Below are 16,970 nucleotides of genomic sequence, written 5' to 3'. Positions count from 1 at the left end.
TGTATTGTATCACATTGATTGATTTGCGGATGTTGAACCAGCCTTGCAGCCCAGGAATAAATCCCACTTGGTCGTGGTGAATAATCCTTTTAATGTACTGTTGGATCCTATTAGTTAGGATCTTGAGTGTTTTGGCATCCATGTTCATCAGAAATATTGGTCTGTAATTCTCCTTTTTGGTGGGGTCTTTAGTTTTGGGATCAAGGTAATGCTGGCCTCATAGAACAAATTTGGAAGTTTTCCTTCCATTTCTTTCTTTTTTTTTTTTTTTTAAAGATTTTATTTGACAGCGACACAGTGAGAGAGGGAACACAAGCAAGGGGAGTGGGAGAGGGAGAAGCAGGCCTCCCGCGGAGCAAGGAGCCCGATGCAGGGCTCGATGCCAGAACCCTGGGATCATGACCTGAGCTGAAAACAGGTGCTTAATGACTGAGCCACCCAGGCGCGCCTCCATTTCTGTTTTTGACCAGCTTCAGATGAATAGGTATTGTTAGGTCTTTGAATATTTGGTAGAATTCCACTGGAAGCCATCTGACCTTGGACTGTTGTTTGTTGGGAGATTTTTGATTACTGTGTCATTATTTCTTTGCTGGTATGTGTCTGTTCAAGTTTTCTATTTCTTCCTGTTTCAGTTTTGGTAGTCTGTACGTATCCAGGTTTTCTAATTTGTTGGCATATAGTTGCTCATAATATGTTCTTATAGTTGTTTGTATTTCTTTAGTGTTGGTTGATATCTCTCTTTCATTTCATAATTTTATTAATTACGGTCAGCTTTATTGATCTTATTAATTCTTTCAAAAAACCATCTCCTAGTTTCATTGATCTGTTCTACTGTTTTTTTATTTGCATGTCATTTATTTCTGCTCTAATATTTATTAATTCTCTTCTCCTGCTGAGTTTGCTGTTCTTTCATCAGTTCCTTTAGGTGTAAGGTTAGCTTATGTATTTGACTTTTGTTTCTTAAAAAGGCTTTTCTTGCTATAAACTAATCTCTTAGGACCTCCTTTGCTGCATCCCAAAGGTTTTGAACAGTTGTGTTTTCATTTTCATTTGTTTCCATGAATTTTTAAAATTTTTCTTTAATTTCCTGGTTGACCCATTCATTCTTTAGTAGGATGCTCTTTAGCCGCCAAGTATTTGACTTCCTTCCAAATTTCCTTTTGTGATTGATTTCAAGTTTCAAAGCATTGTCATCTAGAATATGCAGGGAATGATCCCAGTCTTTTGGTACTGGTTGAAACCTGATATGTGACCCAGTATGTGATTTCTGGAGAATGTTCCATGTGCATTCATGAAGATTGTGTGTTTTGGTGCTTAATGAGGAAACACTCTGAATGTTTATCTGTGAGTCCATCTGGTTAAGTGTGCCATTCAAAGCCCTTGTTTCCTGTTGATCTGCTTAGATGATCTGCCTTTTGCTGTAAGTAAGGTGTTAAAGTTCCCTATTATTATTGTGTTACTATCAATGTGGTTTTTTTTTTCTTTGTTAATCAGTTTGTATAATTGGCTGTTCCCATGTTAGGGCCATAAATGTTTACAATTGTTAGAACTTCTGGTTGGATAGCCTTTTTAGTTATGATATAGTGTTCTTACTTATCTCTTATTACAGTCTTTGGTATAAATCTAGTTTACTGATATGAGGATTGCTACCCCAGTTTTCTTTTGATGTCCATTAGCATGATAAATGGTTCTCCACCCCCTCACTTTGAACCTGGATGTGTCTTTGGGTCTAAAATGAGTGTTTTGCTTTTTTATCCAATCTCATACCCTGCGTCTTTTGACTGGGGCATTGAGCTCATTTACATTCATTGTAACTATTGAAAGATAGGAATTTAGTGCCATTGTATTACCTGTAACATAACTATTTCTTTATATTGTCTCTGTTCCTTTCTGGTCTATGTTACTTTTGGGCTCTCTTCACTTAAAGAATCCCTTTTAGTATTTCTTGCAGGGCTGGTTTGGTGAACCCAAATTCTTTTAGTTTCTGTTTGTCGTGGAAACTATTGATCTCTCCTTCTCTTTTGAATGACAGCCTTGCTGGATCAAGGATCCTTGGGTGCATATGTTTCCCATTTAGAACATTGAGTCTAAAATGCCAGTCCTGGGACACCTGGGTGGCTCAGTTGGCTAAGTGACTGCCTTTGGCTCGCGAGGGTCATGATTCCAGGGTCCTGGGATAGAGTCCCACATCAGGTTCCTTGCTTAACGAGGAGCCTGCTTCTCCCTCCTGCCACTCCCCCTGCTTGTGCTCTCTCTCTCTGACAAATAAATAAAATCTTAAAAGAAAATTTAAAAAAAATGAAAAAAGTTTTCAGGTCTGGATGGTTTTAATGTGGAATTATACTGAACACTAAATAAGAAGTAATGTGAATTCTGTACACGAGAAGAGGACAGAGCAGGATAAGCAACTCAGTTTGTAAATACAGTACCACCCTGATGCCAGAGTCAAAGACCGTACAAAAAGAGAAAAGAACAAAAAAAAACTACCATCTGGTATTCTAAATGAATATAGGGACAAAGGTTACTTACATTTAACACATAAAATTCACTAATAGGTAAAAGACTTAAATAGCATGATGAAATAGATGTTCGTTGTAGAGGATAACCAAGCTAATTCAGTTTTTGCCAAGTATTCAGTGATATTCTCCTTATCAAAAGACTAAGAAGAAAAATTCTATGTTCATGTAAATTGATGAGAAAAAATCCAACTTGATAATTAGGAATACAGATAGATTTCTTCATCTTGATAAAGAACTGCTACAACAAACCTCATGTGAAAAATGATAAAAGATTAAATGTTTCACCTTAAGTTCAAGAAAAATGAATGCAAAGATACCTTCTCTCACCATTTTTATTATGCATAGTACTAGAAGTTCTGCTGGAAGGCAAGAAAATGTAATAAAAAACATAGACATTGGAAAGAAAAAAAACTTCCTCGTTGGCAGGTGACACCATTTTTCTACATAGAAGTTCCCAAGGTATCTAAAAAAACTTAACTGAGGTTGCAGGATATAAGATTAACAAAAATTATATTTCTTTTTTCCTAGCAATGAATGCATATATGAAACTCTACCTAAATTTCTTAGAAAGTTGAAATACTTAAATGTAAAATTAATTGTAAAACACATAGAGCACTTACGTGAAAATAACACAGCTCTGAAAGAAATAAGATGTAAACAAATATACCATGTTTGCAGATTATAATACTTAACAGAGTAAAGATGCTAACTGCTCAAATTGTATATTGCTGGTGAAGGGAGGGCTAAGTCCGTGGAATACAATTAGAGAACCAAGAAATAGGTTCATGCAAATATGTCTAAGTGATTTTTTTTTTTTTTACAAAGATAGAAAAGCCCAGTGGATTATAGGCTTTTCAATAAATAGTACTAGAGGGGCGCCTGGGTGGCTCAGTCGTTAAGTGTCTCCCTTCAGCTCAGGTCATGATCCCAGGGTCCTGGGATCGAGCCCCACATTGGGCTCCCTGCTCCGCAGGAAGCCTGCTTCTTGCTCTCCCACCCCACCCCCCCACCCCCGCTTATGTTCCCTCTCTCTGTCTCTCTCTCTCTGTCAAATAAATAAAATCTTTAAATAAATAAATAAATAAATAAATAAATAAATAGTACTAGAGCAATTCAATGTTTATAGTCAAAAAAAAAAAAAAATGAGCTAGTTTTAAACCAGACACCCGCTATTCAAATTGTACACTTCAGGGGTGCCTAGCTGACTCAATCAGTGGAGTATTGACTGTTGATTTCAGGGTCATAAGGTCGAGCCTCACATTGGGCATAGATTACTTTAAAAAAATAAAATTAAAAAACAAAATGTACACTTTATGCTCAAAGTGTGCATGTATTCACATTTTGAGAACATCCTCAAAATGTACATACATTCGAGTATTAAATGGATCAAATAAACCAATTAAAAGGAAACGTAGGCAAAAATTTTTAAGATCTAGGACTTAAGGGGGCGCCTGGGTGGCTCAGTCGTTAGGTGTCTGCCTTCGGCTCAGGTCATGATCTCGGGGTCCTGGGATTGAGCCCCGCATCGGGCTCCCTGCTCCAGTGGGAAGCCAGCTTCTCCCTCCCCCAGTCCCCCTGCTTGTGTTCCTGCTCTCGCTATCCCTGTCTGTGAAATAAATAAATAAAATCTTAAAAAAAAGAAGATCTAGGACTTGACGTGTTTTTAGATATTATGCTAAGGTATAATCCATAAAAAAAGGAGAGTTGCAGTTGATCAAAATTAGAAATAATTGCAAAAGATCTGTTAAGAGGATCAAAAGAAAAGCTGGTGACCCGGAGATAATACCTTAGTTCTTAAACAACAGGAATATAAGTTGCAAGAATCTAGTCACAGTTTTTTTCCAATAAGTACAATACTGTGTGTTTTTCTTTTAATTTTCGTAATAATAGAGTAGAAACAGAACATAATATGTATATAATTGACTTTATATTATTGGTAAAGCTTGTAGTCAACAGTAGGCTATTAGTATTTATATTTTGGGAGAGTCTGAAGTTGTACACAGATTTTCAACTATACAGGGGAATTGGCACCCCAATCCTGCATTGCTTAAGGATCAACTATTTGCAAATCATATGTCTAATAAGATACTAGAAGGTATGAAGAACTTTCAAAAACCTCAACAATTAAAAACAAATGATTCAGCTACAAAGTGAGAAAGACGTGAAGTGCATATATGGTAGGCGAATGAACACAGCCATAGTTACATTTCATTAGGTTTGGCTTTCAAATCAGTCATATTTCCAGTATACATTATATAAAGTTTCCATCTTCCTCATTTTGATATTTGTCTTTGGGAGTTTTCCTAAGGTTATTTAAGCCTTGTTTTGGGGTAAGTTCTATCTGTGTAAGACATTTTATCTGCTTTGTAGTGACATTTTGTCATTTTAATTTCAGCTGCTAATTTCATTTCAAAATTCTGGAAGCATAAAGTTTTGAAACCACTTTGCAGCAAGATTAATTACTTTCAAAGTGATTTAACTGTTGGAAGGCAATAACTTGAGTATTCAAATACTAATTAATCTTAAAACTGTTTCTTGATTGTTAGACATGTTTCCTTTGTGTTTAAGTTTTAATTTATCTTAAATCTCATTATTTGATTGTTAGACATGTTTCCTTTGTTGACTGTCCGGGCCATGATATTTTGATGGCTACTATGCTGAATGGTGCAGCAGTAATGGATGCAGCTCTTCTGTTGATAGGTAAATAATATCAGAATTGGTTTGACAAATCCCTGTAAAACAAATCCCAAATGAAATATTTAAAGGGGAACTAGGGCATTTAGTGGCCATAAATGGGAACTCTAGGTCACCCAAATTAACATCCATGTGTGCCAACTATAATAAAATACCAAGCAAAATGAACCCGGGGCTGATATCTAGTGAGAATTCTTATGGTAATCTAACCCTGTCCCCCCAAAAAATCAGTTTTAAGTCAATAGAGCTTTCTTCCTACTATTGTTTTATTTAGAGTTTTTCATATAAAAGTATGCTGGGTTGGAAGAGGGTATTTTTAATGTCTCTGGGCTGTCTGTGGCATTATTGAATAATGGGTTTTTTTTAGTCATATGAAATGTTGACATCAGGGCCTGCATTGAGGTTTTCAAAGGTAGGGTTTTTGCTTTCTTCCCTGTGTGAACCGTAAAGAGATTTTGTGATTGGAGGCTACATGGAGTTTCAGGCCAAATGTAAAGATAAAGGGGTGTTTCCGCCCAAGACTTCCTTTAGTTCTGACACCAGCTGCAAGTTTGGAAGTTCCCTAAACCATCCTTAGGTTGATAATTTATTAGACTTATATCTCACTGAAAGCTGTTATACTCAACACTTATGATTTATTATAGGAAAAGGATGCAAATTAAGGTGAGCCAAAGGGAGAGACACATAGGGCATAGTCCAAGAGAGTTTCAACCATGAAACTTCCATTGTCCTTTCTCTGGAGGCAGAGGTGATTCTCTCTGCATCATTTATAACATTAATCACGAAATATTTCAAATCAAGGAAAATGACCTGAGTTTCGATGTTGGGAGTTTCTACTGAGGTTCCATTATGTAGGCATATGTTAACAAATTTGCCCTCATGGTTGATTTTAGTCTCCAGATCTATCTACTGACACCTCATGTCCCAGTACTGTCACCTAAATCAAGCTTTTTCTGGCATAACCAGCCTCTAAGATTATCAGGTTTGGCACTCTACCCTAAGATCTGGTGTAGTCCACCCCAAACCTAAATAAGGACACTCTTACCAGGAATGATAGGTTTTATTTTCAAAAAGCACAAGACAAAGCTAGACCAAATTGGGCAAGGCCAAATGGTTTCTTACACAGGAGGATACTTTCAAGGAGTATGGTATAAGGCATTTAATATCACAACTTTGGGAAGATAATCATTGGGGTACTAAAAATTATGTTTAGAATATGTAGTTGCTTATTTTTGCAGATGGTGTTTGCCTTTTTTTATTAATAGCCATACCTGCTACCTTTTGCTATATAGCAGAGTACCTCAGAACCTATCAGCTTAGAATAACAGATATTTAATCATTGTTTCTGTTGACTGGAGTTTTGTTATTCCAGCTAAAGATCTCTAATTTTACAGTAATCTTTCAGCAGGACCTACAGTTATAGCAAGATGTTTGGGACTAGAGAGTCTGATTTTAAGTTCACTCAGACCTCAGTTTCTCTTCACGTGGGCCTTTCCGTAAGTTGTCTAGTTGTCTTCATGACATTTCACCTGTTTTGAGAGAAACAAAGAACTTCCCAGTGGGAAGCCAGAGTCTTTGTGAACTAACTTGAGAAGTGACATCCCATCACTTTTGCAAAATATTCTTTATTGGATGGCTTCAATAGAGCCATCCAGTATTTAAAGGGAAGAATTTTCACACCCACACACACAAGGGTGTGACTATTAGAACATGGGGATTACTGGGAGCCATCTTTGTGGTTGTCCTCTGTAGGTTTGGATAATTGTAATTCATAGACTGCATTAAGCTACTTCCCCTCTTAACTGTTCTCCAGACTGGGCCAGAATATCCCAAGACTGGACAGAACCAGAGGGTTACATGTTATGTCTGAGTAAAAGCCGTGAAGACTTTGAAAGAAGCCAATTCATTAAATCCAAGTATTGTGCTTAGGATAAGGATTTAAAAGGCTAAGAGAATCCAGGGAAATCAGTTGTGAAGTTTCAATAGGGCCTCATAGAGATACTTGGCAATGGTATGAGGAATTTGCTTTGAGTGGGACATCCAAAATCTCTTTATTGGATGCCAACTAATTTGTTTGTTTTTTGTTCTTCATCATAAATTTAGCTGGTAATGAATCTTGTCCTCAACCTCAGACTTCTGAACATCTGGCTGCCATAGAAATAATGAAACTGAAACATATTTTGATTTTGCAAAATAAGATTGATTTGGTAAAAGAGAGTCAAGCTAAAGAACAACATGAACAGATACTTGCATTTGTACAAGGTAAGAAGCTATGTATTTAATAAACGTATGAGTCACTTTGAGAGTCATTTAGCCCAGAAATCTTAATGTAATTACCAAAAACAAAGTGAATTGATGAGTTATAAGCCTATTTCTCTGCCCACTAAACTCTTTTCTTCTAGCATCTGATAGAAGCAGTGAAATGTTTCTGAATTTGATTAAAGTGCATGTCAGCCAGAAAAGAAGTTCTATTCTATAAATGTTACCAATTGGTTTTGGGGGGTTTGTTTTGAGAAGTAAACACTTTAAAAAAAATTTTTTTAGGGGCACCTGGGTGGCTCAGTCATTTAAGCGTCTGCCTTGGGCTCAGGTCATGATCTCAGGGTCCTGGGATCAAGCCCCACATCAGGCTCTCTGCTCAGTGGGGAGCCTGCTTCTCCTCTCCCCCTGCCTGCTCATGCTGTCTCTCACTCTCTCTCTCAAATAAATAAATAAAATCTTCAAAAAAAAAAAAAAATACTCAGAACGCCTGGGTGGCTCAGTGGGTTAAGTGTCTGCCTTCGGCTCAGGTCATGGTCCCAGGGTCCGGGGATTGAGTCCCATGTCTGGCTCTCTCTGCTCAGTGGGGAGCCAGCTTTCTTCTCCCTCTGTCCACTCATGCTCTCTTTCACTCATTCTCTCACTCAAATAAATAAAATCTTTTAAAAAATATTTTATTTATTGGGGCACCTGGGTGGCTCAGTCATTAAGCATCTGCCTTCGGCTCAGGTCATGATCCCAGGGTCCTGGGGTTGAGCCACGCATCGGGCTCCCTGCTCAGCAGGAAGCCTGCTTCTCCCTCTCCCACTCCCCCTGCTTGTGTTCCCTCTCTCGCTATGTCTCTCTCTGTCAAATAAATACGTATGTATTATAATACTTATTATGTAAGTAATAATACAATTATAATATATTATAAATACGTATTTATTTGACAGAGAGAGAGAGAGCACAAGCAGGGGGAGCAGCCAGCAGAGAAGGCAGAGGGAGAAGCAGACTCCCCACTGAGCAGGAAGCCCAGTGTGGGCCTCGATCCCAAGAACCTGAGATCATGACCTGAGCCGAAGGCAGATGTTTGATGACTGAGCCACCCAGGCGTTCCTAAATAAATAAATAAAATCTTAAAAAAAATTTTTTTTGCAATATAATAACCTTTTATTATGATAAAAAATGTGAAACACTTTATGAATTTGTTTCATCTTTGCATATGGGGCCATGCTAATCTTCTTTATATCAATAAAATTTTAGTACATATGCTACTGCCAACCAGCACCAATCATATATTTTAAAAACTCTTTTCCTGGGGCACCTAGATGATTCAGTCAGTTAGGCTTCTGCCTTCAACTCAGGTCATGATCTTGGGGTCTTGGGATCGAGTCCCGAGTCAGGCTCCCTGCTCAGCAGGGCGTCTGCTTCTCCCTTGCCGTGTGACTGCTGCTCCTCCCTGCTTGTGCTTTCTCTCTCTCTCTACCCATTGAATAAATAAATAAAATCTCTAAAAAGTAATTAAATAAAAACTCTTTTCTAATGATAGTAAAATGAATGAAATCATCTTTTTTATTTCTTGGTTTGTGTTCTAATTATTCTGACTTTGTTTTCTTATTGAGTATCTATTTCTAGAATTGGAACTCACAGTGATTTCTTTAATCTTTATAGTGGCCCTTTCACTAAAACCTAGTTTTCATTTGGGGCAAGATACGATGTATCTTTTTGATACTTGGTTCCTTGTCTTTTTTACTTGTTAAGAAACTCTGTCTATAGTAGGCAGATTATGCAGGTAATTTTATCATTTTAGGATACTAATTTAATTTCATAATTTTTCACTTACAGGGTATAATAATTCACTGTAGAGGGGGAAAAACCCAAAATATTGTGGATGTTTCTAAATAGAATGATCACAATCACTTTTCAACCTTTTTGCTAAGATCAGTTTAAACAGAATGATCACTTTTTATGTTACTGATGTTTGTATAGTGATGTTTAATTTATTTTAGTGATCATAATTGTTTATCTAATGTGCACAACAATTTCTATAAAACTGTAAAATTTTGATATTTTGGGTTTGTCAAATAGGTACAGTAGCAGAAGGAGCTCCTATTATTCCAATTTCTGCTCAGCTGAAATATAATATCGAAGTTGTGTGTGAGTATATTGTAAAGAAAATCCCAGTACCTCTAAGAGACTTTACTTCAGAGCCCCGACTTATTGGTAAGGAGTTAACCCATTGGCTTTTAACTATTGACTGGATCTTTTCACATGGTTGTTTTGCCCTTCCTTCAATTATGCTAACATTATGAGGTATAATGAGTTCCTGGGGTTAGGACTTCAATGTGAATTATTAAGGGTGAGGGCAGGCCATAATTTAGCCTAGAAAAGTCATCCTCTTACATAATCATATAGCTAGTGTTGTGTTCTTTTATAATAGTTACACTGTACTTCACAGACAAACATAAATATGTCACTGATCAAGTTAATTTCATTTTCCATTATAAGTAAAACTGCAGTGGTGATTGGAATAATATTTTCCTGCAAAATCAACTCTGAGGTTATAGACTTCAAGTGGCTGCTTCTATACAAATGCTGACTTGAATAAGTATCTCATCTAATTAAAATGACCGGATGAGCTTTATGGTTTCTTTCCCTTCTTCCTTATCATCTTCACAGTTATTAGGTCTTTTGATGTCAACAAACCTGGCTGTGAGGTTGATGACCTTAAAGGTGGTGTGGCTGGTGGCAGCATTTTAAAGGGAGTATTGAAGGTAAACTGAATTGTAAATTCTTGTGTCTTAAATGGAAAAAAAAAAGATTAAAGAAAATCTAACAATGTTAAAAATATGTATTGTATTTTTTATTGCCTTGTACTTTAAATATGTCTGGTGCAAATCATAGATTTCTTGTATTAGGTGGTTAATTGAGTGGTATTAAACTCATAACTCTTCTACATTTTTAAATTTTTTATCCTTTTAAAGTGATACTGAAATTATTGTTGGAATACATGCCTTTTCAGTTTAGCAGTCTGTCAGGATTGTTTACATGTAAATGGTAATTGTGTTGTCTCAAATATTTTAATTATTCTCTTTAATTACTCTGTCTTAGGTGGGCCAGGAGATAGAAGTCAGACCTGGTATTGTTTCCAAAGATAGTGAAGGAAAACTCATGTGTAAACCAATCTTTTCCAAAATTGTATCACTTTTTGCAGAACACAATGATCTTCAGTATGCTGCTCCAGGGGGTCTTATTGGTAAGAATTTCCATTTCACCCATATGCTATTATTAGTGGTTGGTCATGACAGTTATTATGTCAAATGGATTATCTGAAAGTATGTATCTCTAATTAGATATTTTAACTCAATAATGGAAAAGTGGGTTGTGCAAATAGGTAAGTTGGTGATTTTAATTTTTAAAAAAAAATTTTTTTAAAGGTTTTTTATTTATTTTTTTGACAGGGAGACACAGCAAAAGAGGGAACACAAGCAGGGGAGGGGGAGAGGGAGAAGCAGGCTTCCTGCTGAGCAGGGAGAAGCAGGCTTCCTGCTGAGCAGGGAGCCTGATGTGAGGCTCCATCCCAGCGCCCTGGGATCATGACCTGAGCCGAAGGCAGACGCTTAACAGCTGAGCCACTGAGGCGCCCCAAGGTATTTTATGTGTTTCTTAGGAAATACTTTTTTTTTTTTTGTAACTAGACTCTACACCCAACATGGGGCTCAAACTCATGACCCTGAGATTAAGAGTTACATGCTTGGGGCCCCTGCATGGTGCAGGCAGTTGAGCTTCCCACTCTTCGTTTTGGGTCAGGTGGTGGTCTTAGGTTCATGGGATCAGGCCCTCTGTTATATTCCAAGTTCAGCAGGCAGTGTGTTAAGGTTTCTCTGTCCCTCTCCCTCTGCCCCTCCTCAAACTCACACACTCTCTCTCTCAATTAAATAAATGAATCTTAAGAAAAAAAAAAAAGATTCACATGCTTTACCAAGGCAGCCAGCCAGGTATTAAAAGAAAATACTTTTATATAGAAAGAATACATTGTGGTTTCATTTATAGGATAAGCTAAATAATAGCAACGTTTTATGATTTAACATTTAAAATTTATCACTAGGGGCACTACATATTTATATTTTGAGAGAGAGATAATGTTCTTAGATACAGATATATATATATCACTAAAATAAGTATATTCACATTTTACACTCTTTTTCTTATTTGGTTGCTTCTTATGTAAATTATTACAAATTTTTACAAAAGCCATACAAATATGCCTGGAAAGTTACCCAGCCATATCTATATCATGAGATCATGTTTATGCTGGAGCTGACAATGAAAGATACTGTTTTGAAAGAATGCTAAAGTAATATATGGATTTTATAATTTCTTACAGTTTATTACAAGTATCTAAGAAAAATCAAGATTTTTTTGAGAGATTCTATTGTCTTTTTCCTTTGGATTAAAGAATAAAATGTTGGGTAAAGAAAGATTTTATCTTTTGGTTTTGGCTGGAGACCTCTACCTCCAGGGGGCCCTTCCCTCTCCATGCGCCCACCCCAACCTGGGACATGGGAGGAGCTGGGGTCTCCGGGGGCAGGACCTATGCAAGGAATCCCCAGTGTCCTGCCTTTTGAGCTCAGGGTGGGGACCCAGCACCAGAAATGGTTTTATGTTTTATCTATATATGTCTTAGAGCACTTTGAAAGTGTCATCTCATCTCACACTGGTTTCTGATGAGAAATCAGCTGTAAATTTTATTGAGGTTGCATTGTGAATTTTCAGTTGGATCTGTTTGCCTTGGAGTAGTTTGGCTGTGATTCTTGATCGCTTTAAGTTTATCCTCAGTTGAGCTTTTTGCATGTGTAGATTAAGGGATTCTTTCTGCCTTTTTAAGTCAAATTGGGGATGTTTTGAACCTTTTTTTCCTTTTATTTATTTTTTTAAAATTTGTTATTTTTAATTCCAGTATCGTTAACATACAGTGTTACGTTAGCTTCAGGTATACAATGTAGTTCTATTACTCAATATTCACCATGATAAGTGTACTCTTCTCCCCATCACCTTAATTAATCCATCTCCCCCCCCCCCAACCTCCCCTCTGGTAACTATCAGTTTATTCTCCAGAATTAAGAATCTGTCTCCTTTTTGGTCTCTTTTCCTTTGTTCATTTGTTTTATTTCTTAAATTCCACGTCTGAGTGAAATCAAATGCTGTTTGTCTTCCCTGACTTACTTTACTTAGCCAAACCTGTAGTTCCATACATGCTGTTGCAAATGACAAGATTTCATTCTTTTTTATGGTTAATATTCCATTTTGTATATACACATCTTTTTTTATCCATTTTATAGATGGACACAGGCTGCTTCATATTTTGCTTATTATAAGTAATGGTGCAGTAAACATAAGGGTACTGTACCTGTTTGAATTAGTGTTTTCATATCCTTTGAGTAAATACCCAGTAGTGGAATTACTGAATCATATGGTGTTTCTATTTTTAACTTTTTGAGGACCTCTGTACTGTTCTCCAGAGCGGCTGCACAGTTTGCATTCCCACCAACAGTATAAGAGGGTTCCCCTTTCTTTGCATCCTTGCCAGCACCTATTTTTTAGTTTAGCCATCTTGACAGTTGTGAAGGTAGAGTTTTGATTTGCATTTCCCTGATGAGATGAGTGATGTTGAACATCTTTTCATGTGTCTATGGCCATTTATATGTCTTCTTTGGAAGAATGTTCATGTCTTCTGCCCATTTCTTTTTTTTTTTACTTTAAATTTTTTATTGTTATGTTAATCATCATACATTACATCATTAGTTTGTGATGTAGTGTTCCATGATTCATTGTTTGTGCATAACACCCAGAACGTGCCCTCTTTAATACCCATCACCAGGCTAACCCATCCCCCCATCCCCCTCCCCTCTAGAACCTCAGTTTGTTTTTCAGAGTTCATAGTCTCTCATGGTTTGTCTCCCCCTCCTATTTACGCCCCCTTTCTGCCCATTTCTTAATTGGATTATTTGGTTTGGGGGATGTTGACTTTGTTAAGTTCTTTATATATTTTGGTTACTAATTTTTTACCAAATACATCATTTGCAAATATCTTCTCCCATTGCATAGTTTGCCTTTTAGTTTCCTTTGTTGTTTAAGCCATTACTTATTTAAAAATATTATTTGTTACTTTCTCTTCTCTGCTTTTTGGGAGTTTCATTATGCATTTGTTGGTATACTTGATTGTGTCATGTAGGTCTCTGAGACTGTTCATTTTTTCTTTCCAGGATTTTGTTTATTTAGAGATTGAGAGGGGCACACGTGAGCATAAGGGACAGGTTGAGGGAGAGAGAATCTTGAGCAGACTCCTCACTGAGTGTCAAGGTTGACTCAGGGCTCTGTCCCAGGACCCTAAGGTCACAGCCTAAGCCCAAATCAAGAGTTGTTCACTCAACCAACTGAGCCACCTAGGTGCATTGTTCATTTTTGTTTTTTATTTTTGCTTAGAATGAATAATCTCAATTGACCTATCTTCAAGTTGGCTGATTCTTTTTCCTGTTTCAATATGCTGTTGAGCTCCTTTGGTGATTATTCCTTTCACTTATTATCCTTCTCAAGTCCAGAGTGTTATTTGGTTTTCTAATAGTGTGTATGTCATTGTTGATGATGCCTTCTTGGTGAGACATCATTTTCATACCTTCAGTTCTTTAGACATACTTTTTAGTCTTAACACATATCAAAAATATGCCAATTTAGTCTTTGTTTAGTAAGTCTAAGATTTCAAAGTCCTTATGATGTTGTTTTTATTTTTGTTAAGATTTTATTTATTTGAGAGAGAGAGTGTGCGCACGAGCATGGGGGAAGGGCAGAGGGAGAGGCAGAGGGAGAGGGAGAAGCAGACTCCCCATGGAGCAGGGAGCCCGGTGGGAGTCTCAATCCAAGGACCCCAAAATTCATGTCCTGAGCTGAAGGCAGAGGCCTAACCCACTGAGTCCCCCACATGCCCCATGCAGTTGTTTTTAAAATTGCTTTTGTTCTTCTAAAAAGGCCATACTTCTTGTGTTGCATGTCTCTTGACTTTTCTCTTGAGAGCAACATTTTAAATGATACAATGTGTCATCTTGAGACTAGATCCTCTTCTCTCATAAGGGTTTGTTCCTGCTGCTTATCTTAGTTGTTACTGGTTTATTTACTGACTTTTCTGAGGTAATTCTGTAATGTTTTCTTTTCATGCGTGCTCACTGAAGGGTAGCTTGGTTAGTTTAGTATTTAGCTAGTGATTGAAGAGAAAGAAATTTCCTTAATACCTAGAACCAGTAGTCCTCCCAATCTTTACTGAAGAACTCTGTCAGTGCAGGCTTTTAGCTCTCAGCCAGGCAGTTAAGTAAGTCTGTCTCATTCTTTACTTCCATTTTAAGACCAGTAGACATGAGAGCTTAAAGCATTTTCAGGTCTTTCCTGAGCATGTGCACAACCTTAAATATATATGTTATCCACTGGATTTGTAGATATATGTCCAAATTTCCAAGTTCCCATGGACATGTGTTGTTGTTGTTTTAAAGCTTTTTGTTAATGTGTTGTTTGCCCCACCTGTTATCCTTCAGTTCCCCAAGGAAAAGACTTTTTACATTAGATATCCAGACAGTCTTGGAAGTGAAATCTTCCAGGGAAATACCAAACTAATCAAATGATAGCCCTTTGGGAATGAGAATTTAAAGGAGCGCCAGCCCTGTTCTCTGTATAGCCTTGCTGGTTTTCACAACAAATGCAGGTTGTTAAGAGTGCTATCACAGAGATGTTGAATAGTGGTTACAGTAAGACAAGTTAAAATGTGACCGTTTTCTGCTCTTACTGAGATACAGATGTTTTTCTTCAGTAAATGCTGCATAGATTGTATCAAACTTTTGGCTAAATTCCAGAATTTTAAAAATGTTTCTGACAGTTTTGTCAGTATTTTCATTGTGTGTGAGGAAAACAAAACTTTGGAGGCTTTTACTGCATCATTTTACTTACACTTTTTCTTTGCTGTACTTTATGCTGATAATAAAAGTTCACTGTGTATCATTGTGGATTTTTTTTTAACAAATAAGGAAATTCTGAACATTTTCATGTAACCTTTTATTATACCAATATACAAAAATACAAGAATAGTGTGATGATAACCCTATATACCTGCCAAACAGCATTAACATTTATCAATTTTATTTCTGCAAATCTATTATTACCAGCTTTGTAATTTTTCAATTTTTATTAAGATAAAATATTTAATGGTTGTTTCCTGTTAAACACTTCTCCCTTTATTTATAATTTAAATGAAAATGATCTTTTTATTCTTTTATTCATCAAGCCTTGTTTCTAAGCCTATTCTTTCTTAGATAAAGCAGGGACTTAAGAATTGTACAGGATCTGGGTGGGAGGATAGGTTAGCCTGGTGATGGTATTAAAGAGGGCACGTTCAGCATGGAGCACTGGGTGTTATGCACAAACAATGAATCATGGAACACTACATCAAAAACTAATGATGTAATGTATGGTGATTAACATAATCCGCTCGGCGGGGAGTCTGCTTCTCCCTCTGACCCTTCCCCTCTCTTTCTCTCTCTCATTCTCTCTCTCTCAAATAAATAAATGTTTAAAAAAAAAGAAAAGAAATTTAAACAAAAGAATTGTACAGGATTTTAATTTTATAGCTGTGATATGGTATCAATGTAATTTAATTTGGTTAAGTTGTATAGCTACATGTTGTACTCATTTGACTAACTTTACCTTTGTAAACATTTTAAGAAATATAAAGTTGAAATATGTGACATATCTTATTTTATATCAGGAGTGGGAACAAAAATTGACCCCACTTTGTGCCGGGCTGACAGAATGGTGGGACAGGTACTTGGTGCAGTTGGAGCTTTACCAGAAATCTTCACAGAATTGGAAATCTCCTATTTCCTACTTAGACGGCTGCTAGGTGTACGCACTGAAGGAGACAAGAAAGCAGCAAAGGTAAATCCTCTTTTTTTTTTTTTTTTTTTTTAAGATTTATGTATTTATTTTAGAGAGGGAGAGAAGCACACTCCCTGCTGAGCAACTCTTGGTTTTGGCTCAGGTCCTGAGAGTTATTAGGATTGTGAGATAGAGCCCCAGTCAGGCTCCACACTCAGTGTGGAATCTGCTTGAGATTCTCCCTCTCCCTTTGCCCATCCCTGCTCATGCGCATGCTGTCTCTCTCTCAAATACATAAATAAATTTTTTAAAAGATAATAAATAAATAAAACTTGTATTTGTCATTTTGTGGGAAGTTCCTTTAATAAAAATGTACTGACTGACTTTTAATGAAATCTGAAGACCTTAAAAACGCTGATCTGAATTTGAGCATTAGGTTGTAAGCATAGACAACAGCTGTAAGCAGTACAGAGGCTAGTAATTTGAATCATTATATGTGTAAGTACTAGAAATAAAACAGCTAAGAGTGATGTAGTAGGTGTTACTCAATTTTATAGAATCCAGAAGATTTAAGTACCTACTTTATTTTACATTAATGCA

At 36.7% G+C, this 16,970-nt stretch overlaps 1 protein-coding gene and 1 non-coding gene across 2 annotated transcripts in view; one reads left to right on the top strand and one right to left on the bottom strand.

Moving 5' to 3' along the window:
* Nucleotides 1–16,970, top strand: part of LOC148162070 (eukaryotic translation initiation factor 2 subunit 3, X-linked-like) — a 36,961-nt gene that overhangs the window by 7,897 nt on the left and 12,094 nt on the right. The window contains exons 5-10 of the mRNA XM_088020349.1: nucleotides 5,125–5,219; nucleotides 7,317–7,475; nucleotides 9,543–9,677; nucleotides 10,134–10,228; nucleotides 10,566–10,710; nucleotides 16,261–16,430. Coding sequence (XP_087876475.1) covers nucleotides 5,125–5,219; nucleotides 7,317–7,475; nucleotides 9,543–9,677; nucleotides 10,134–10,228; nucleotides 10,566–10,710; nucleotides 16,261–16,430 — 799 coding nt within the window. The remainder of the gene's footprint in view (nucleotides 1–5,124; nucleotides 5,220–7,316; nucleotides 7,476–9,542; nucleotides 9,678–10,133; nucleotides 10,229–10,565; nucleotides 10,711–16,260; nucleotides 16,431–16,970) is intronic.
* Nucleotides 8,636–8,742, bottom strand: LOC148162071 (U6 spliceosomal RNA). The gene has a single exon (XR_015767218.1). It is a non-coding gene; the product is annotated as a U6 spliceosomal RNA (small nuclear RNA).

The sequence above is a fragment of the Eumetopias jubatus genome, unplaced genomic scaffold, assembly GCF_037043125.1.
Source record: "Eumetopias jubatus isolate StellerSeaLion01/CBP00866 unplaced genomic scaffold, mEumJub1_p1.0 scaffold_23, whole genome shotgun sequence".
Classification (NCBI taxonomy): domain Eukaryota; kingdom Metazoa; phylum Chordata; class Mammalia; order Carnivora; family Otariidae; genus Eumetopias; species Eumetopias jubatus.
The sequence above is the reverse complement of the archived record's forward strand: the minus strand, read 5'-3'. Positions and strand labels throughout refer to the sequence as shown.